At 32.2% G+C, this 22,201-nt stretch overlaps 5 protein-coding genes across 5 annotated transcripts; 3 read left to right on the top strand and 2 right to left on the bottom strand.

Annotated features, from left to right (window-relative positions):
• Positions 1-1,466: 1,466 nt before the first annotated feature.
• LOC114414852 (ylmG homolog protein 2, chloroplastic-like) lies at positions 1,467-3,279 on the top strand. Its single transcript, XM_028379290.1, has 3 exons — positions 1,467-1,810; positions 1,918-2,111; positions 2,641-3,279. Exons 1-3 carry the CDS (start codon positions 1,571-1,573, stop codon positions 2,909-2,911), a joined length of 705 nt encoding a protein of 234 aa, XP_028235091.1. The 5' UTR covers positions 1,467-1,570; the 3' UTR covers positions 2,912-3,279.
• Positions 3,280-5,445: 2,166 nt separating this feature from the next.
• LOC114414156 lies at positions 5,446-5,781 on the top strand. The gene has a single exon (XM_028378488.1). It carries the CDS (start codon positions 5,446-5,448, stop codon positions 5,779-5,781), a length of 336 nt encoding a protein of 111 aa, XP_028234289.1.
• Positions 5,782-7,445: 1,664 nt separating this feature from the next.
• LOC114414851 lies at positions 7,446-10,291 on the bottom strand. The gene is made up of 2 exons (XM_028379289.1): positions 10,045-10,291; positions 7,446-8,248 (listed from the first exon to the last, which is right to left on the bottom strand). The coding sequence occupies exons 1-2, from the start codon at positions 10,121-10,123 to the stop codon at positions 7,644-7,646; spliced, it is 684 nt and encodes a 227-aa protein (XP_028235090.1). The 5' UTR covers positions 10,124-10,291; the 3' UTR covers positions 7,446-7,643.
• A 1,237-nt stretch (positions 10,292-11,528) lies between these two features.
• LOC114414850 lies at positions 11,529-14,213 on the top strand. Its single transcript, XM_028379288.1, has 7 exons — positions 11,529-11,752; positions 11,864-11,906; positions 12,472-12,542; positions 12,738-12,832; positions 13,341-13,408; positions 13,544-13,654; positions 13,929-14,213. Exons 1-7 carry the CDS (start codon positions 11,581-11,583, stop codon positions 14,056-14,058), a joined length of 690 nt encoding a protein of 229 aa, XP_028235089.1. The 5' UTR covers positions 11,529-11,580; the 3' UTR covers positions 14,059-14,213.
• Positions 14,214-15,559: 1,346 nt separating this feature from the next.
• Positions 15,560-21,582, bottom strand: LOC114414849 (F-box/LRR-repeat protein 15-like). The gene is made up of 16 exons (XM_028379287.1): positions 21,127-21,582; positions 20,726-20,945; positions 20,502-20,634; positions 20,244-20,340; positions 19,690-20,158; positions 19,508-19,606; positions 19,331-19,419; positions 19,114-19,213; positions 18,858-19,028; positions 18,497-18,649; positions 18,031-18,191; positions 17,709-17,907; positions 16,984-17,450; positions 16,837-16,900; positions 16,087-16,173; positions 15,560-15,914 (listed from the first exon to the last, which is right to left on the bottom strand). The coding sequence occupies exons 1-16, from the start codon at positions 21,228-21,230 to the stop codon at positions 15,846-15,848; spliced, it is 2,682 nt and encodes an 893-aa protein (XP_028235088.1). The 5' UTR covers positions 21,231-21,582; the 3' UTR covers positions 15,560-15,845.
• Between the last annotated feature and the right edge of the window lie 619 nt (positions 21,583-22,201).

Here is a 22,201-nt window from a genome sequence, read left to right as displayed (position 1 = left end):
GCGTGAACAAATTTCGTCAATGCACCAAATTTTTTCGTAAGTAGTATTATTAGGTTATTATACTTTTAAACATACGTACTATCTTATTTGTGTCTTACCATACACTCAAGTTCCTCTTGAGTTTTTGGTCTAAACTGATTGCATCTTTGATTTATGAATATTCTGAGAAATTTTTCTGGTTTAGATAAACGTGTTATAAGTAATTATCGAAAAAGAAAACAAATGAATTTCTTTTTTGACTAAATAAATTAATTTCTTCTATAAATTAAAATTATTTTATGTATAAGTTAATATCATAACACGTTTTATTATTCTTTTTTGAAGCCAACAATCTTATGTTATATCATTCAAAACAAGAGATGGAATATAATTTGGAATACAAATTGTAGAATCGAAAGATGCATACTAGTATTAGTATAAGATTTAAACATCTTCGCTAAACAATAAATGACTTGATTTATTCGCCTCTAAAAAACTCAACACAAGAGTTACAAATAGAAAAAAGTTTAAATTTATAAATTATCCAGATTCAGAATTGACAAAATTCCTTGCTTGGAGATCATCAACAATATGTTTGCAATTAGTCTCGAAAGTTATATTTTGATACCCACCAGATTCGACCCAAGAAATAGTTGATAAAAGTGTCATGGCCTCAGCTTCATGTGAAGTTGGTTTACCAAAAATCATTAACATTGGAGTCCTTGCGGCAATAAAATGATATAATATATAAGCAGAACAAAAAAATATTTTACATTGATTTTATAAATAAAAAAACACTAATAGTATATTTTTTACGGATTAATAGTGTATTATTATTAAACTCCTTTTTTAAAATTAAGAATGTATGATACTTAAAAAAAACAAAATCATATAGGAGTATAAAATAAATAATAAATAAAGAAATTTCAAACATTGTGGGTAGGCAAGCAAGGAATCAAATTACTCGTTCCCTTAATTGTTTCCCTATTTTTTATGGGATTAAATTAGTTTTTAGTTGTCTAATTTATTTTTTAATTCAATTTGATCCGAAAATAATTTAATTCTTTAATTTTTTAAATTGATTGAATTTTATCATTTTGTTTAAATTAAAAGAAATTATGCTTTTTAATGATTTAAAATCACTTAATAATTAGAGGATCGAATTTTTAAAATCATTCTTTTCGGATTTTGAATAGTTACAAAATATGTATTTAAAAAAATGATTTGATTTTAAAAATTAGATAATCAAATTGAAAAAAAAAATTAAAAGAACAAATTGAATTGATTTTTAAAATTAAATGATTAAATTTAATAACAAAAATTAAAAAAGATAAAATTAAATCTAAATAATAATTTAGAAAAAAATATTTACCAAAGGAATACTACTAACAATTGAGAAAAGAATACTACTAACAATTGATTTTTGACATGTCATTCTTGTGAGAAGAGACGAAGATATTTATTTATTTGTTTTAGATTGAGAGGATTATCTTTTCCCTGAAAATCCATAGCGTTATCCTCTTTTGCCTCCAAAGGTTGTTATGGATAGATAGATAGATAGAACGCTGCTTTGAGTTTCCTCAACTCAAGAATGGCTGCCAACGACTCGTCCACCGAGATTGATACTAAGAAGCTTTCGAATTGTTGGGGAAATGCTCAAATGCCCTTTGCACTCCCCACTCTCCTCTCTTCACCACCCCAACACCTCCACACATCATTCACCACTGCCGCTGACAATTTTTTCAGATTTCTACACTCCCTTGCTTCTCATAACTCTTTCCTCAACAAAATTCTCTCTCTCCCCTCCGAATTTCACACCCTTTGCGTGCAGGTACGTAATTCAAAACTTCCGCTTTCTTGATATTTTTTATATGGAAAAGATGAATGAGAAGTACGTCTTATGTATAATGTTATTAATTATTGATGGTTTGGGTTCAGATTGGGAAGCAAAGGAACGTGAGGTTGGTTTCTGGTCATAATTTCGCTGCCGTTTTGCCTGGGGATTCGGTGGCAGGGCTGGTGGTGGCGAATGGGGTTCTGAATTTCTTGAACATTTACAACACTTTGCTCATTGTCAGGCTTGTTTTGACATGGTTTCCCAACACTCCTCCTTCCATTGTTAGTCCTCTCAGGTGAGTAACCTTTTCTCTCTTTTTTCTTCTTTTTTTGTTCCTAGGTAGGATATCATTCAGTGTTCAATTGGATTGTTGTCACATGGCCAATTTTATTGCAAGATCACTTCTCTCATTGATGTGATTCGAGATAAGCCTTTTCTGTTAGTCGAACTACTGCCAATTACGAACATACCTTTAATTATTGATTAACAAAAATATATGAGTTGTGTTTTAGTTAGCAGGATATTTTATGCGATTAAACGTTTGATTCTGTTATTTTATTGAGTAAATATCTTATACACTGATGACTGAACCTACCACTCTTAATATTTATGGGAAGTAAATTTCGGTCTTTATACGTGATGATGATAAGGATTGAAATGAGAACAATATTATCTGTAGAGACCTAGGGATAGGGTCACTCGTATTCCCCAAACTATACATATATAAACCCTAGTAAGATTTACCATTTTGTTAATGATAGTATAAGCAGATTTCATTTAAAGAATTTGCAAGTGTTAAATAAAATGATTATTGTTTCATTCAGCACCATATGTGACCCATACCTGAACATATTCCGTGGACTTATTCCCCCTCTGGGAGGAACGCTGGATCTCTCTCCCATCCTAGCATTCTTGGTCCTAAATGCCTTCACCAGCACTGCTTCTGCACTCCCTGCTGAGCTTCCAGTCACAGAACAATCCAAACAAGGCCTTGCAGCACCATTGCACTCCACTAACCTTACTACTTCACAGAAGAAATGGTTGACACGGTTTCAAGGGAACAGGTCAAGGACATCTGGTGCTGATGCTAAATAGAACATGGGAGAGTTTATTTGTGCCTCTGTGTCTGTTTATTAATTTAGATACGTTCCATCCCGATTATGATAGTTCTATTCTAGGCAACACAATTTTTGAGCTTATGATTCCAGAGATTTTAGAGTTATGGAGTTTGCTGTTGAAAGCTCAAGGCTCAAGCTTCCACAGTCCTATTGTGTTTTTTCTTTTAATCCTATGGTCTTCTTAGTCAATAAACTTAAGGTCCTTATTTAAATTGGGGACTGGATTGGATTACAGAATAATCATACTAGTAATTCAATTAAATTTTGTCGGTCTCCATTTTAGTTAAACAAAAAGAAAGACCCTCAGGAATGAAAGGATTATATTTTATTTTGACCGGATTTGAACATCGAATGGCATGATCCCAATTCCTTCTCTCAAGTCTCCCTGTCCCTGACTTTATGAAGCATCGTGATAGCACCTTTTTTTACAAATAATATTAAGAAAATGCTTATTTTACCGAAAATGAAAAAGTAAATAATTGACCTACATCAGGATCTTTGCTGAAATGGGAATCGAATTCCCTGCAGTTTCAAAATAAACTGCTGGCTTTGCACTTCTAGATCTCATCATTAAAGGGATTAAAATTAATTTTAGAAGATAAAGTTATTATTTTATAAAAGTTAAATTACAGTTTTGGTGCCTCTTATTTTAAATCTGCGATTTCAGTTTTGATCACTCCGTATAAACAAGACATTTATGTATAAAAGTGTTTTAATAGAAATTGAATTTATGACTCACTATAAGATAATAAATTACTAACACAGTTGAATTGTTTAGTTAATTATATTTTTATGTATCATTAGTTAAAAGTTTTTTTTTCTTTCAAATTATCAAAATTTGAAAATTAAGCAACAGACAGGACCTAACATCATTGCTTGGTTCGAAACTGACAGGAAGGATCTCAATCCCCAAATGAATCGAAGAACCTGTCATCTAGAAATAAATAGGCAAACATACAACAAGAAGGAAAAATAAGGAGTGAGGTTCTAACTAAGGCATCAATATGTTAAAGATAAACAAACAAGATGCTAAATTAAGAGATGATCATATCCTAACAGAGTAAACAGACCAGTTAATTTATATCACATCACTGATAACTATCAAATATAATGAAAGAATGCACATATGCTAACTCATCTCCTTGAAGAATTTTTTTAAAAGTAGAGTAGCATAATGAGAAGTTTGTGATAACAAATACGTGGTAATATTCACCTAATCTATTATGACAATAACATTAGGTGATTCACTAATAAAAGCTACAGTGATAACAACTTTTTTGTGATAATAGGTATGTGATAGCAATCTCCATTCACTAATAAATTAATTTTAACATATAAGTTGCTAACTTCTTTAATTAAAATGCAGGATGTGGTTAGAAATCTACGAAGCTTATATGGACAAACGAAGGATAAAGAATCCAAGTATATTTTCTTTTATCTTTTACCGTTCATTCCTAATCCTTCATTCACTCTTTTGTTCTTTGTTGACAAATGAAGGATAAAGAATCCAACTCTAACTTTTTAAAATGGAAATGACAATTAAGTAAAACCCTTAATAGAATTAGCAACTTACGGACATTAGATTAATCATTTAACTTCAATACCTTTTATTTACAAAATTCAGTCTAAATCCACGTACTTTTCAACCGCTGCTACACTAAAAGGGAATTTTTTTTTCTCTTGAGAACATTTTTCTAGCCTGCTCCTTTTTCTTTATTCAAGCTATATATATCTTCGCTCCTAGAATTCTTTCAATTCAACTTCGAATTTATGACGTATTGTAGACATTCGTGAAGCTTCTGCATTTCTTTAAAATCGATGTTGCACGGACATCCACAGTAGTAGAAACGGCATCAAATTCCAAATGAAATTTAGGCAGAGAAGCGAATATTGTGCTTTGTTAATGGAGAATCCTATTCACATCCTTACAATTTAACAAGCGTAGCTTTATCAGCAACACACCATTTCTAGTCCGCATGCACTTTATATCTTGTTCATCTTTTGGAATAGAAAAATGCTGTACTACTTTTCCTAACAGTATCCAAGACAAAAAGCACTTTATTTGTAAATAATTAACCTGTGATAGTATACTATTCATGTCAAATATGGACATCATTAAGCTAGGCTTGAATTGATCTTTTCGATTCTTTCTAAAGATGTTAGCATATTGTCTTCTATTTTTCCTCATCCAAAGTGATGCTATAATAATACTTGAATGAGCGAGGTTGGTCTAATCGATAAGAATACGAGTTATATCTCAAACATCTAGTAAGTTCGAGTTTCATATCTTTGTGAGTATTATTTTTTAAGTCTCAAAACCTACCTAGTTCATCTAAACTTTTGTACCATAATAACAAAAAACTAGTACTTGAATGAGAAAAAGAAAAGGTGAGTGACTGAGTGTAGCTGAAGCCTTTTAACATTGATGTTAAAATTGACATTTGGGTGGTTTTTCCCCACAGTTCCCCTCCAGTCCCACAGAGAGAACCAAGGTGAGTGATAATCTAGTGAATGGAATTTAGAGGTTGCAGAAGGGGAAGCAGATTTTCATCATATGAGAGATTGGCTGCCATAGGATTGGCGATTCTGGCTGTGGCTTCTCCTCTCTATATAGACCGCAAAGCAGAGTGTGAGTTGGAAGATGAGGAGCAACCCATCAACGTTGATGTTTTGTTACCTTTTCTGCTCTTTCTATTGACTTTGGGCATAGCTTTATCAGCTTCCATGGACAGGAGCTTTGCAGGGTTTGATCGTTACTGGATTCATAGAGTCATTGGTTCTTCTGGCGGTATTCTTGCCATTCTTACTGTTCTTTTTCTTATTTTGAAATTTAAATCGTCTCTGTGATGGAAAGAAACTCGCTCTTGTTGTAGCGTAATATCTGTAAGATGTTGAAAATTATGTAAGAAATTCTTTTCTTTTCCTCTGCTCTAGTGTTGAACTCAATACTCATTTTGTGATCATAATTTGAGAGAGAAAAAAAAAAGAGTTCATTCATCTCAAAACCTATTTTGATAGAACTTGGCTAAATATAAGAGGTGATTACTAAAGCTTATTTGGTGTAAGAGGGACGTTTGAAATATATTCTCTAAAATACTCTTGATGTGAAATTATTAGCCAATTTTATACCATTAGTTATCCCTGATTTCAACCAATATTTAAATGACATATTTAAATTTTATAATTTATAATAAATAATTAATAACACTTAAATAGATACATGTAATAATTAACATGTATTATTATGATAATTTCTAATCATCTAATAATTTTTTTCTTTGAACACATTCTAATTTTATAATATTAGACTATCACTTAAAATTTATTGAAAATTATGAAATATAATAGATTTTTGTTAAATAAGAGGTGAGACTTACAAATTTTTATATTTTTTTAATAAATTTTAATTTTAACTAATAAAAATGAATGTGTTAAAAAGCGATTCTTTCAATCTAAAACTATTGATGTTTTAAAATTTTCAAGTTTCATTAATTTTTTTTAATGTTTTTCCATGTAAACTTATTTAGCAATTATGTCCTACTCCACAAGCACTCTTATAATACATTTTAAATGAGAGTATTTTAAGTATTATAATTTATAAGTAGCATTAAATATTTTTTAAGCTGTATGCATTAATTTTAAAAAGCAATAGTTTTGGAATAAAAGGGTATATCTCTATCATTTCTCTATACTATAATTAGCTATAAAAAAAAAGGTAATAATTGATAACTAAGTTTCGTGAAACTTTAGAAGCATTCGTGTTACTTCTTTCATATATATTAAAATTAACTTAATATAAATATTTTAAAATATGAATCATTTGATTATCTTTTTTGTTATTCAATTTTGATAAAATTTGACACAAACAATCTTAGTAATATGTAGATATAATTTAACAGTTAGATTAATAAAAATAAAAATTGCATTCTATATCAACTTATAAAAATGGTGTAATAGTTGTCATTACATTGATGTAATTTGATCAACTGTTACACCGACTATTAAAGTATATCTACATATTATCAAAATTATCTGTATTAAATTTTGTTAAAATTGAATAACAATAAAAAGATAATAAAATAATTTATATTTTAGTATATTTTAAAAAAATTATATTTTATCGATTTTAATATATATGAATGAAATAAAAAATAATTTTAGATTAATATAAAATTTTGTATATATAAACCATAATCTTCGATCAAAAAGTAAAATTTAAGAGAATATTATCCAATTAAAAATTATTAAATAAAATAATAATTGGTCAAAATTACGTTAGTATAATTTGATTCCTCGTATATATATATATATATATATATATACACACACATTAATTTATAAATATGCAGTGATCCCATTTAATCCTTATTTTATGAGGGTTAGTATATGTTTTCAAAGATCCAAATCCCTATTATTGGGATAGAAATCTTGTTAATGTAGCTTAATTTCTCTTTTTTTTTTAAAGGAAAAATAAAGAAAAAGAAAACTTGTAGTCCCATCACATTAGAGAATTTGCAAGAGCCAATACCACAAATTTTATATGTAAATAAGAAAGTTGGGAAAACAATTGCCATGAATCTCTTAACAAATTACAAAATCAAGCAAGGGGGGAAAAAGAATAGCTGAGGCCAAGCCTTTCATATACATCAAAGACTGCAAAGGCATCTAAACCAAAGGGGAGAGATCATACAAATTATCTCAGTTTATGATCATAATGTTAAAGCAAACCCCATTGCAATCAAAAGCGAAGTGGCAAATACCCACATCTCATTGAGTGGTGACCAATAACTAGCACCACTGCACTCATCATTAGCTCCACTAAAGCAACCGGGTTTTGTTATTTTAGCCACACCACTCTCAAAAGTAAATGTTTTGTTGGGTTTGCCACTGCTAAACAACACACACCAGAAGTAAGGAGAGCCCCCATCAGTACCTGTGACAGCAGCACCAACCTGAGTGTGATTATTATTGTAGAGTATGTCTAAGCTCTGTTGGTTCCTTATGAGGATATCAGAAAATGCCTCAGGGGCATGGACATACTTAGTCTGGCACGCCAGGAAACGACCCGTTATAGGAGCAAGAGTTGATGCCTCAACACCACAGTTTGGAGCAAAAACTTCAGCAAATCGAGATTCAGGAGGTTTCTTGCCATCAGATCCACCCACAGCATCACATTCACCCTGGTATGCCTTAATGTATTGTAGAGCAATACACGCAAGCCCCGGGTTGTCCGTTAAGGCTGACACCTTGTGAGCAGTTCTGTTTTCGTTAATCGCAACTACCAACTTGTCCGCAGGGTTGTTAGTAACTTTGACTGCAAAGTTTTGTTCATTATGTCAGAAATGGGAAGATACTAGTAAATGCAAGATAAATTTAGAGTGAGACATCAAATCATACAGTAAGGAAAAAAAATAAAACAATGAAGGAGACCATGTACTTGGGAACTTTCGTTAACCCATAAGGAGGCTTTGTATTGAGGAAGTAGTCATTTGTATAATCAATGAAAACGTCAAAATATGTAGTCTCAAGCTAAGGATAAGAAAGCAAGGCAAGGCACATGAACTAAGTTTTATGAACCGTGTTCGACAGTCACAAACAAAAACAATTAGTGAAACATAAACTAACATATCATCTCATACGTGTATGATATATCACAATCCCAAAGAAGGAAAGAACTAGAAAACTTCAATTAATAAACCATGTACTGCTAAATATTAATATATTCCCCCACAGAAGAACCTACCATCTGGCAAACACGTTTAAGACAAATATAATGAAGGTTGCCAGTCATTTCTACCACGCTGAGAACAATATCAGTCAGGATTTTGTTTTAAAGCAACAAATAATGTTTTCTCTTTCTTAGACAACTAAAGTGTGGCTTATACAGATAATTTATCTCTGATAAATTCAGATTTACAGTGGCCGTTATGAATGCTAGAGATTCATTTGCCCAAACTTGTTCTCCTACTCTGAACCAACATATAATTTCAAATTGCTAAATCCAAAAGCAGTCTATGTTAATATAAAAGCGGTCACCATTTAAGAGCTCCATTTATTAAATCCTAATGACATTTCCACAGGCATCACTTTACAAAACACTATAGCTAATGAAAGAAAGGAAAACGACTAATTATTGTTTGGATACCTAATGACAGTGGAATTGGAGGGTAAGTGCAGAAAAGTTAATAAAATCATAATCTTTTACAGAAGTCAATTCATTTTCTCTCAAGATTTTAAACTGTGGTATTTTGTTACAATCCTTGAAATGCGAAAAATCAAGGACAGATGTGACTGCTGAAGTTGCATACACTCCAAAAACCTTGAGTTTGCAACTGCAATTGTGGTTGATGACCATTTTTTAACCTTGTTTGCTCCTTACCTCCTAAAAAAAGTTTCATTTTCAAACAAACAAAGCCACCTGGTTATCATGTACTTTACAACTTCATCTTTTTACAATCATATCCACACTTCTATTTCATTCCTAGAACTAGAAACGCCAAAGACAACAAAAGTTATATTTTGACAAAATCAATCTAGGGGAAATGACTGAAGTAGATCTCGAAAACAGTAAGCCTCAAATGGGTTGTTGCCATTATACACATAAGATGCACATTATTGAATCAATACCGCACAAATAGGAAAGTGAAAACACAAAGTTTAACGAGTTTTAAAGCTGAAGACAATATGGTTGGTCGTCTAAATCAAGAATCACCAGACATTTCCACCATAATATGCAAGATCCAACATGGCACCAATTTCCATGCTAGCAAAGAACACACACACAAAAAAAATCCCCTGAGAGACCAAAAATACACGATAGCTCTAAGCAATTGAGATCTACTCATAGAACAGCTGACAGCATCACTGGCATTGTAGACAGACACACTCAGTTCATTTAAAATGTCAAAAATGCAATCCAGAATAAGAAGAAGCTACAATGGGACGCATCTGAAAGACTAAAGTCAAAATATAGAAAATAAAAAGTACATCTTAAAGTGATTGTAAGGCAGATCAAACATATTGCACCCCAGACACTAACAGTTACATTCCAAATCTGAAACCAAAACCACTGGATAGAACAAAAAAAAAAAAGACTTTTTTTGGACTTACTTTGAGTATTAGCAGTGGCAGCAGCATAAACGAAGGAAAGAGTGACCAACAGAAACCACATAGTCATGGTTTTTGCCATTGTTGCTGTTTCAGAACACAGAGAAGTTCAAGACGGATCTGTGTTATGTCTGCCTCAAACTGGTGCCTTCAGCTTCAAACTTCAAAATAATAAAATGCATGAAATTCCACCAACCGAGTGGTCCTTCTCAACTTTATTTTTATTTTTTTCCCTTTTTTTTGGCACCTTCTTACTTCTCAACGATTCTGGAAATTTTATAAGATTAAAGCAAGTGAATTTCCATTATTAAATATATAAAATGAAGTTGGTATTGCCAAACAAATTAGATCATTTTCTGTCGGTGAGGTTATATTTGGTTTGTTCAAATTGGAAAACAAAATTCATTATATTGTTCGAAAAGGACGAGAGACTGAAGAAATTATTATCATACGCTATTGTTTAAAAAATGTTAAATAATGCAAAGTTTCATAGCTGTCTTTTTTATTCCTTTTTCTTTTTTTAAGTTATGATGAGTCGATGATTTTAGTTGTAGTTGTAATTGTAACATACACTGGATGCAAATTCATTTTTGGTTGCTGGTATATTGTTAAAAGATTGAGATCTACTACGGTTTTTATCAAAATTGTATAGATCTTAGATGTTAAACTTGATTTACTTGTAATATAATAAAATTTTTAAATACAATTTAACAGCTTCAAATCATTTGGCCGGCTTTTATAAACAAAAGGAATATATTTTACAACTATTTTAATTAATTGAACTAATTATATTTGATAAATAATTTCATTTTCAAATGTTTGTCTAATTCTATTTATTTTAAAGGAATAATTGTTTCTATTAATTTTAAAAAGAAATTAAAAATATTATTTATAAAAACGATTCTCAAACTTTCCAAAAATAATATTACAAGTAATTATATATTGTGATTTTCATGTAAAACAATACGTGCTTTAAATTTAAAAAGTACGTAACACGTCACATTAATTAAACATTTAACAGATACACTATATTAGTATTAATTAAACATTTTTCATGTAAAATTTAAATTTTGTTGTTGTCCAACAAATGAAAGTCAACGCAGAAAACAGAATTTTACTGTTCACAAGGAGGGAGCAAGTGACTGAAGTGAGGGAGTGATTTTTATACAAGGAAGAGGGATAAATTTAATATATACTAGATGACTTAAAAAAAATAGTAATTCAAAACAAACAAAAAATATATTTAATAGTATATTTTAATATTAGTTATTCAAAATAAAATTTAATGGTAATTTTTTTCTTCTATGAGAAAGGTTCTCTCGCTGTCCTTATAAGAAAATAGTTTATATCAAATATTTTAAAAGTAAATAAAAAATAAGAGTAAATAGAATAATCATGAGGAATGGTAAGGGTATATCTGCAAATTGCAACACTGTGGGAAGACAAGACCCGACTAAGAGGATAAGAGTGGGACCCACCGAATCGGTTACGTTATCGGCAATACATGAACGCCGCGAAAGAGTATGATGTTGTGTGGACATGGCGTCACTAGGCACCCCAGCGCATGTTAGCAGTAACAAGAAGCCCTTGCATCGTTGGAGTTGGAAGGCGAAGCGTGTGAGGTGCGCAGTGTCACCCCCCACATGGCGTGAAGGGCGGCGCACGGTGTCGTTGTCTCTTGTTCTCTCCCACTTGCTTCTCATTCCTAACCGTTCGTCTTTCTTTCACCCTTTCTTTTTTCACATCTTCGATTGGTTTTATTTATGATTCTCTCTGCTTATCAAAAAAAAAAATTATGATTCTCTCTGTTTCCACATTGCAGGTGATACTGCCCTAGCAAGTCCTTTCGATAAGTATGTTAAGAGGTATGAATCATAATGCACCATGTCATGGATTTCTTCTAACGGTTAATTAGTTCCTATAATTATAATTACTTTACTTAGCTGTTATGTTAGTTAGTTCCTTTAATTAGTTTTCACAAGATTTTATTATCTTTACGTAGATTATTATTCGCAATTTAATATGTATCGTATTGACTTGCTTTGAGATGGTTTAACCATACATATTCTTTGAAGACAACTTATTATTTGATTTGAGTTTAATTTGTATGTACCTAAAGTATAAAGAGTTTTTATACTATCAACCAATTGAAAATTATTTTTAAGATACGTTCATGTATTATAAAAGTAAACAAAATTCCCATAGATGACAAAATTATGTTAGGATTGGTTAACTGTGTAAATTAAACCTGTTTGTGCGTGTATTATTTGTTCATTTATTTTTTTATACAAGCAGGAATTTGGGGAGAGGGGATATTTGATTTATTTCTTGGTTTTGGATTTTCTAGTTTATAATTTGTGGTTAAATCAATATAGTGAATCTGAAGAGTGTTGATTCTAAATCTAATAAATTTGTTCTGAAATGCTCTAGAAAAAAGCTTGATCCTCTGGAGGTTTATATACCAGCTGTCATACTTACAGAGTTTCAGATCAAGGACTTAGGTAATGCCTTTGTCATGCTAGATATCTAGACATTAGAAAATCTCTGAATTCAACATTTTGAAGTCATTCCTTTCCATTTTATCTCGCTATTATTATTATTAAGCTATAGGTGTTCATGTGACATGTTTTGCAGCAATAATAACTTGAAGGTAATATAAAGTTTACTTACTAAGGCTTTTCTTTCTGCCACTACAGAAAAAACATTAGAGGATGAGGAACCCCAATTTGCCCTCTGCCGGTCTCTACTTCGTTCTGGGCCTGCAGCATCACTTCGTGTAAATATTAGAGCAGTAAGTGAAGCCTTCCTTCAACTTCTTAGTTCTTATTATGAATGTGATAATGTATTTTATCTATCGATCTTTTCTTTTCTTTTTTTTTACCCCCCACTATTAAGTCATTTAAAAGCTTTATGAGGTTTCCTTCTTATTATTGAGTATAGTATTCATATATTTACAGCGAGCATTTTCATATACACAGTTCCCCAAAATTTTAAAGTCTGATGGCAAGCTTCTATTTGATACGGAAACTACTCACTTTGGTTGTTGCTGTCTCCATTAGATAGAACATTGCAAAGTACTTGATACAGCCATACTTGACTTTGTTATCAAGCAAATTTCAAAAGACTCCTAAACAAACACAGAACAACCAACAGCTTCAATGATTGTTGTTCAAAGCTTATGCCATTGCTGATATCAATCTTTGGATAATCTATTTCTCCTTCTCCACGTCTATCGCCATTCACTTCATGGCATATTTATGTGTATGAAAGTTAATTAGAGTGTCACAATCTTTCTATAGGTGGCACAGTATGCATCTGACAGTGGCAATGGTAAAACGGCATTCAATGATGTTGATGAATGTCTGAGGTATTATAACCCACTTCCTTTAAAAAATGCATGAATTGACTATCACAATTAGCCATTGAGCCATATGCTGTACAGAAATAAATTCTGTCAAAATGAAAAATTCAAACCCCAGCTGAAAGAATTTTGTTTGTGAAGGTCGCTGGAAGAACTTGATTCCTTGCTTCTTCATGCATCAAGAAATGATCCTGAAGCCTCAGTCAAATCAATGAAGGCAAAAATCAATTCTGCCCTTGGCGCTCTGGACAGGTGATTTGTGTAGTTTTTGTTGTTTTTCTTGCCCATAATATCATTTCTGCCTCTTGCACATATTTCTGCGTGTCATACCAACTTAGTGTATGTTTGGATATTAGTTGGAAGAGCTCAAAAATATTTTTACTCCTAAAATAAGAAATTTTTCCTTCTTCATTTTGTGTCTAATCCAGAAATGTGCTAAAATTAAGTTTACAACTTTTATCCAAACATAACCTATAGACGCATATGACTGAGAAAGATGTGATTCTAACGAAGCTTTGTGTTTCAGCCTCTTACAAACCGTACCTTCTGATGTGCTGAGTAAAGGAAAGGTTATAGCTGATTCATACAGGGAACCGGAAGACGAGGAAACAGGGAGTTTGGACCCTGATTTAAAGCAACTAGAATCAATACTATGAATACCTAAACATACTTGCTCGCTTTTGAGTAGCCAGCATAGTTAAGACTACGGAACCTATGTTCCCAAGGCAGAACCTTAAAACACAAATAGCATTGTGTATCGAAATAAAAAAAATATAAAAAATTGTACGAGTCTGTTACGTTTTTTTCATAATTTTTTTTAAATAATCACTTTTAAAAGTTTTTCATGTGTTTATTTTAGTTTTTCAAAATAATCAGAAATCTAAAGGAATTTAAAATCGGATTAAAAAAAGCTATTTTGAATAGTTTCTTAAAATCAACTGATTATTTTTAGAAAAAAGCAATTTGCATGACTCTAACCAGACATAAATTTATTTGTTTTTTTATTTATTTTTAAATAATAATTACTAGATTATCTTACATAAAAAGTTATTTTTTTAAAGATAAAGTTACTTTTTTAATATATTAACAAACTCGCCGATGTTTGCACCCCATACATACTCATTTATTTTGGATTAGGTAAGATATAAATTTTCTGAGTGATCTAAAATTTGAAAAGTTTTCCTATCTTAACTCGATGCATCATTCCTTCACCCCATTTTTTTCTTTAGGAAAGAACCACAAGGAGCCATTGGCAAGAAACTAAAATCGATTTAAAACCTGAAATTATTTTTGTTTATTTGCAATTTAAAGGTTATTTTAAGTCTTTTTTGGTAGAAACCACTAAAAGCAACAACGTTCTCTTGAATATTTAATGCAATTTTATATTTAGGACTCGAACATCTTTTATGTGTGTAGGAGATTATACTAAATTAGAAATTTGAGAGTTTTACTACAAATGTGATTTTGTTAAAAATAAAATAAAAGTTATTTGACATTTTTTATTTTAAAAATTATTTTAAATGACAATCTGTTCAGTAAAATAAATTAATTTAAAACTAATTGTCTAACTCAATAAAAGAATAAATTTATAGAAAAATATTATGTAAAATTAATTTAACATTAATATATTTTAATAATAACAATAATACATAAAAAATATTAAAACATATACATTTAAACTGTTTACAAAGAACAACTGAGGTAATACGTGGAGGAAAATGACATTGGGTCTAAATATAACAGTTTAAAATATTGCGATCAATTTTTACCATTAAAACTGAAAAAACCTTACCTTATGTCATAATAGGCGGGTGTTAAATTCCCCCCATTGGGTCTAATGATAATAACCGCACCTTGATATACAAACAAGATACATAAATTTACGGACTATGCCTTACTTTTATATTTTGTAGTAATTGATAATGATACATAATTTACTGCATAATGATAAACCATTGCAATGTAACACTGCAATAATCATCAGAAACTTAGACCTTATTAGTTTCCTAATTTTAAATGGGAACATTTCTTCAGTTGTTTTTGCTTCTTTTTTAAAGCACTTGTTTTGAAAACATCAATAAATTTTGGAGGAGAAATTGATTATTGTGTAAAATTATTTTAGGGAACAATTTTTAAACAAAAAACTGAAAAAAAATAAGACAAGAATCAAAGCTACCTTTATTCTTCAACATGGATACATTAAACTGCTTCAGAATAAAGAGAGCTTAAATTTGAAATGTTGATTTTACAAGAATACGGGTACAACAAAGATAAATTATTGCAAATACAGAACGGATTTCCATATGCCAAACAAACATTTAAAATTTAGCCATTTACAACACCACGAAGAAATAATCAAATTTATTACCAAGCGCGCTTTCAATCCAAGTGAAGCACTAGGGATTTTTTTTTTTATATCCTTGATCATGGTAACAAGAGTTGACTAACTGCTGAATATTCGCTTCAAACTTGAACAAATTGTGCGTAATCTTCCCATGCTCATTGAGCTTATCTATGAAGCACCATAAAGTATACTATAATTAGTTGAAGATCATGACCAAAAACAACAATGCTCAAGCACTATTCTATCATTATGTAAGAACAGGTTAATTAGTTAAAATTGCTAAAAGCCTAAGACAACACGCGATGAAGGAATATCACAAAAATTGAGTTTGCTCTCTCACCTTTGGACAAAAGCGAACGTCAAGGGTCTCCAGTATAGAGCATTTTGATATGGCAGCTTCAACAGCTTCCTCGTCAATATTGCAAGACTGAAAACCCAAATTACCAAACACCAAAAATTAATGAAACAAAGAGGTTTGACACAAATTAATAAAGGGTGAGGTGCAACATTTTGAATTTTGATTGTAAATTATATTGATAAGGACACTACAAAAGTTAGCTATTTTAGTTCGAAAGGCCAAGGACTTGTAAAACTACACTAGAATCTTATACTTCAATGCGGGACTCAAGTCTCATACCTTGCAATTGGATCCTAACACAATATGCTAGATACATTTCAAACAAGCTACATTTCAGGTGGAGCACAAAAAGCCAATCGCAAATCCAAACATGTTTCTATAAAGACTTATGCAACCCTCTAGAGTTAATTAAAAACCTTTATAAACAGGAAAATACTCAATTATACAAGGTTTTAAAGGAGGCAGACAATCCAAGCCAAGAGAATGAAGTAAATATGTAGTAAGTGAAATAAAATCAATGATGCAAAAGCAGGTTAATGTTTCAAACATGTCATAAGTTTCACTAGGTAAAAATGTTGGCTGATAAAAGCTGTAATGCAGAAAAGATAACCTACATAATACGTAATTTATTATAACATAGATAAAATAACAAGACCAGACAACACTGAAGTGTCAATATTCAAAATTAAAAAATGCATCAATAGATTAAAACTAGCAGGTAAGACTTAATACCTGAAGGAACAGACTGGTCAATTTTGGACACTCTAGCTTCAAAATTTCCAAAGAGGAACAATTGCTGAACAAAGAATTTAAGACATTATCTTATCTGATATGAGATGGATAGAAGCCAACACACATTTATTGGAGAGCCAACCATACCTTAAATTAAGAAAGCATAGGTTGAGACAAGTAACATCAACCTCTTTCAAATTTGCCGAGAGTGAAAGGTTTAAAAATAACAAATGAAAACAATTTGCCCTCAATGGAATGACAACCTTCCTAATATTTGGACATCCAACACAGTTGAGGTTTTGCAGTAAGCGAGTGGATTGCTCACTTGATTCAGGGATATTCTCATTAGAACTTGCCCTAGATGGGGTGTTTACAGCAGGGAAATTGTCACTTTGCCCACAACTACTTCCCCAATTCAAATCATGCATATTCACACAGCCAGTCAAGCTCACATGAGTGAGGTTTGTGCAGTAAGCAAGAAGCTCATCTATGGCTGATTGACAAAGAGTTCCATAAGATAAGTCCAACTCCTGAAGTGCTGGTAAAGCACCTCCTTTGTAAAGAGGTTCAAGTGATGTGTCAGTGAGATATTTGCATGCTTGCAGCTTTAAAACCTTCATGAAACAGGAGAAAAATGTAGCACTATCAGAAAAAATGAAGATAATAATTATATAAAATGTCAAATTATCCAAAATATGGTGGAATGAGAAAAGACATTGAAATTATGAGAGGATATGATGTTATAAGATGAGTACAATTATTCTAAGTCAAGTACTAGAATAGTAAAACTAGTAAAAACCCAGCTCATTAGCCACTACTTATGATAAAAAAACATATTCAAGAATAACAAACCATTCTTCAGTAACTCTAACCTTTAGTTGCAAACAAGAATCAAAGATAGGCTGCAAGTTCACCAAGAAAGTGTATGATAAGTCAAGAACAATCAAATTTGGAAGACAATACAGAGATCGAAGACCATCTGAACCAATTGAAGAGCATGACATCAATATCAATGATTCGATCAGTGGGCATGAGACAGTTGTTGCAGACAAGCAACCATCTGTTAGTTGGCTGTAATTCCAGACAGTAAAAGTCAGTCAGCAATGCCAAAGGAACACTCTGGAGATGTTCAAAGAGACAATTAATGAATTCTTTAGAAAGGAAGATAAATGGGAAAATAATGTACAAAATAACCTGCAAAAGGAAGCATCGAGAGATGTTAGGAGTGGACAATTAATGAATGCTTCAGATAGTACACCACATCCTTTCAACTCAAGTGAAACCATAAACGGTGCTTCAATGCTGAGTGTGTTCAATTTTGGACATATTCCTAAATTGAGAGATAAAAGACCAACCTGAGAAGCGAGTCAAGAAAAGAAAAAACTTAGCCTTTAGCTAATTAATCAGATTAATAAAAGTTAATCACATGCAAACAGGATTGCGGTGTATGAGGGAGAAAGATCAGGATTTCTTGTGTTGTAAAGTATGAACTTTTGATTAAAGAACATGGTCAGGAAAACCCACAACCAGAAAACTTCATATATTCAGTAGCCTTAATTATCGATTTAGCAGTATGCTAAATGTTCAAATCAAAAAGCATAAAGAATTAACAAGTTTAATCTCTTGCAAAATAGAATATAAGGCAATCAATATCACTTACTGGACAAAATGATGCTCTTTCCAAATGATCACAGCCATCCAAAATAACTTTCTCTAGATTAGGGCATGTGAGTTCAAGATTAGTTATTGCACGGCAACCACCAAGCGAAAGACTGATTAGAGAGGTACTGATGAACTGAACTGACGTCAAACTCTGAATTCATCAAAACACCATAGGTTGGAGTTAAAAAATAAATAAGTTATAGGTAACAACTCCATAGGCCAAATTCACAATATGCGATATACAGAATAACATGACTACAAACAAAAGTACAATACATGACACTCATTAGTTGATACTACTTGTGTAAATCATGCACAAGCAAAATTGGGAAAATGAACACTAAATACCAAAAATATACCTCACAATTATCAAGAACTAACGATTTCAACATCGGGCAACCTCCACCATCATTAAAAACATTGCATACAGAGTTATTCAAAGATTCACACTCAGAGAGATCCACTTCTTGTAAAGATTGGCATTGCAGAGCTAATGTGGTTAAGCTGTCCTGCTTTGGTATTGTTAATTTCTGCATTGCCACAAATTCCATCGTTTAGCCTATTATAGTATACACACTATGGGAAAAAAAAATGACAGACATAATTATGACATACTTGAAGTGAATTTGAAGTGATGTTGATACGATGGAGCACAGGGCAATTGGACACCAAAATAGAAGACAACATTAGGGTCATCAAGTTCAAATCAGCAAATCTGACAAGAACAATAATTTAAAAAAGGTAATTAGAAAAGAAAATACTCAAGAATACAGTGTGAATAGAAGCATTAGAGAAACATGCAAAACAAGAAACAAAGGAAAGAAAGCCATACTTGCGACAGTGTACCAATCTAATATTCTGCAAGCGGGGAAGATCTAAAGACACTGATGTCAACAGGCTACAATTATCAAGCTCCAAAACCTACAAAAGCAGTAACGTCATTTCTCACTTTGCAAGTCTAGCTCAGGAATTGAGATATTAATATCAGCATCATGGACAAAATGCACACCTCCAACATATAACTGTGAGATATTGCAGTCATAGAGGCAGAAGTGATGCCTTCACAACTGTGAAGCTTCAGAACTGTTAACATTGGCAGTCTAACAGTCTTTGAAGAGGAAACAAAAACATGTTAAAAAGGGAAGATTGAATCTATATAGTCAAAAAGTGATTATAGACTCTAAAATGTACCTCCAAGGATATGTTGGGGCAGTACGATGCATCAAGAAAACTAAGGTTAGCACAATTCTGTGATATTTCCCGTAATGTTTCATCACTAACACTCGAACAATTAGACATGTCCAAAGAAACTAATTGTGGGCATGACGTAACAGCTGAACGAATAGCAGAATCAGGAAGTTTGTGGCAAGAGCCTATATCAAGCTCTTGCAAAAGGGGACAATTGAGCACAGTCTGTGCCATGTTACTACGCTTCAATGACATAATTTCAAGTTGTGGGCACCTGACTGTCATACGCATCACACGGCACTTTGTCAATTGGAGATGACACAGTCTGTCGTGGTTGACTGATATCTCCTGCAGACCACTGCCAAGTATAGCATCATTGATGCTTAGTCTTCTCAACATAGAACAATCGGCCAAAGCATGGAAAAAATTATCCATTATATGAGTTTTTCCCAATGTTAAAGCCTCAAGATTTCTGAAAACAGTTAAAAAGAAAAGAATGAGCATGAATCATAAATAACTTGATTGGCAACCCAAATACAGCAGCAGAAGCTACCGACCTTAACGAAGAGATGGCCTTCATGACAAGCTGGTTAGAGGCAGGACCAGACATACGGATTGCTGTTATATTAGGATAACGCCTACAGATGTCCTCAACTGTAAATACACAAGCCTTATATCAGCACATTTACAGGTTCACAAGGGGCACGGAGCACTATTTCCAATTCCCATAGTTAAATGCTAAAAGGCACTTACTTTTTACAAATAACAATTTATCATGAAATTATGAATTATGAAATATATACACTCAGGCTCACATTGCTCTACAGATATGTTCCGGTCTTCAAAATTCAAACTCTTCCAGAAGTCTTCATGAGCACTAGCAGTCCGCCACTGCTTACAAACTCTAGCAGCTCTGCAGAGATTGGGATGATCCAAAAACGAGAAAACCTAAATTACAATGGTAAAGGTAAGAAGAGAGTTCGAAACGATTAAACTGACAACAAATAGCACAAGAACTATTCGTTTCCCAAAACATTACCATATGCAACAAGTCATCCGTAAGATCCATCTTGACCTCTAGATCATCCACTTTTGAGATGTCATTACCATCTCCTTCGTCGAAGTTACTCTCTTCGCCAGCATCATCATCGTTGGATCGAAGAAGAGAGGATCCTTGAAAATTATCATAATCCACAAATTCTTCAACAGATGCACTGGAATTCCCAGCATTTGAACACTTCACAATACAATGAGTGCCACTGCAAAACAAAATGAATAATCAATAATCCAATATATCACATATCTCGATAACATAAGCAGTTGCCATTCTCCCAATTCAGAGATGAACATCAACTGTAAGTCGAAACAGAACCCTAGCGAAGAACACCACATATTAAAGGTAACGAATCCCCAATGCCAATGACTCGCACTTAAACTCACTCGAAATCGAAGTAAACTCTGGCGCGCTTCTGGCGAGTGTCCCCAGCGGAAGCAGAACTACTCTCTCCGTCGGAACGACGCCGGTTCGGCGAAACCCTGTCCATTTCGTCAAACGACACAACTGCTGCTCATTATTGAAATCGCCGTTTCCGAAATCGCCTTCCCCGCGCAAAGAATCGGAACGACGATGCTTGAAACAAATGCAGCACCGAAATTGGGACACCTAACAAACCCTAGGTGTCGATCGCGCGAGAGAAACCCTAGGGTGAAAGTAAAACCAAGACAGAGGGTTTCTTTCTTTATTTCTTCCTTCCCCAAAATGTGGAAATGGTCTGAAAATGAATATGGGATCGGATCTAGGAACTATTTTGATGAGATATTTGGTTTTTCTCAAGTGTTGTGTCTTTCGCTTCTCTGCCGAAAGCTAGTTAGAGAATGCACGATGGGGACGACGGCGTTTAACCTGATATTTATTTAATTGTTTTTATTTTATTTATTTGTTTTTAAAATTGTGCTTCGGCGTGTTGAGTTTGAAAATTGGTGCTTAGTGGTTCCTGTCTCTTTTTCCGTCTACAAAAGTGGTGCTAATGGGAACCAAACAAAGGATGATGTCTTGTCTTTGATGAGATGAGCATTTTCATTTCTGATTTCAATTTTTAAGACAATAAAGAAAGACTCCATTAATATTAATCACTTAAAGGGACTCGATGCTTGCAGTTCTTCTCTTATAAAAAAAAATAGTACAGGATATTAACTTCATTTTTTAATAAATAAAATAGACATTGATTTAGTTTGTTAGTTTTTTTAGCATGTTTCATATTAAAAATAATTAAATGTTATTGAAAAAGATTATAAAATGATAATGTAAAAAAAATTATACAATCATCTAATTATAATTAATTTATTGACTTTTAAATTAATTATCTTAAATAAATCATACTATAATTTGTGATTGTAATTAAACACGATGTAAAACTACATTAAACTATTTTACATATCTCTCTTTAACATCATTTATAACATGTTATAACAATAGAGATAATTACTCACAACATAATGTCCTACATACATTTGT

This window comes from Glycine soja, chromosome 6 (genome assembly GCF_004193775.1).
Source record: "Glycine soja cultivar W05 chromosome 6, ASM419377v2, whole genome shotgun sequence".
Taxonomy (NCBI): domain Eukaryota; kingdom Viridiplantae; phylum Streptophyta; class Magnoliopsida; order Fabales; family Fabaceae; genus Glycine; species Glycine soja.
Note: the sequence above shows the minus strand (reverse complement) of the source record. Positions and strands in the feature narration are given on the sequence as shown.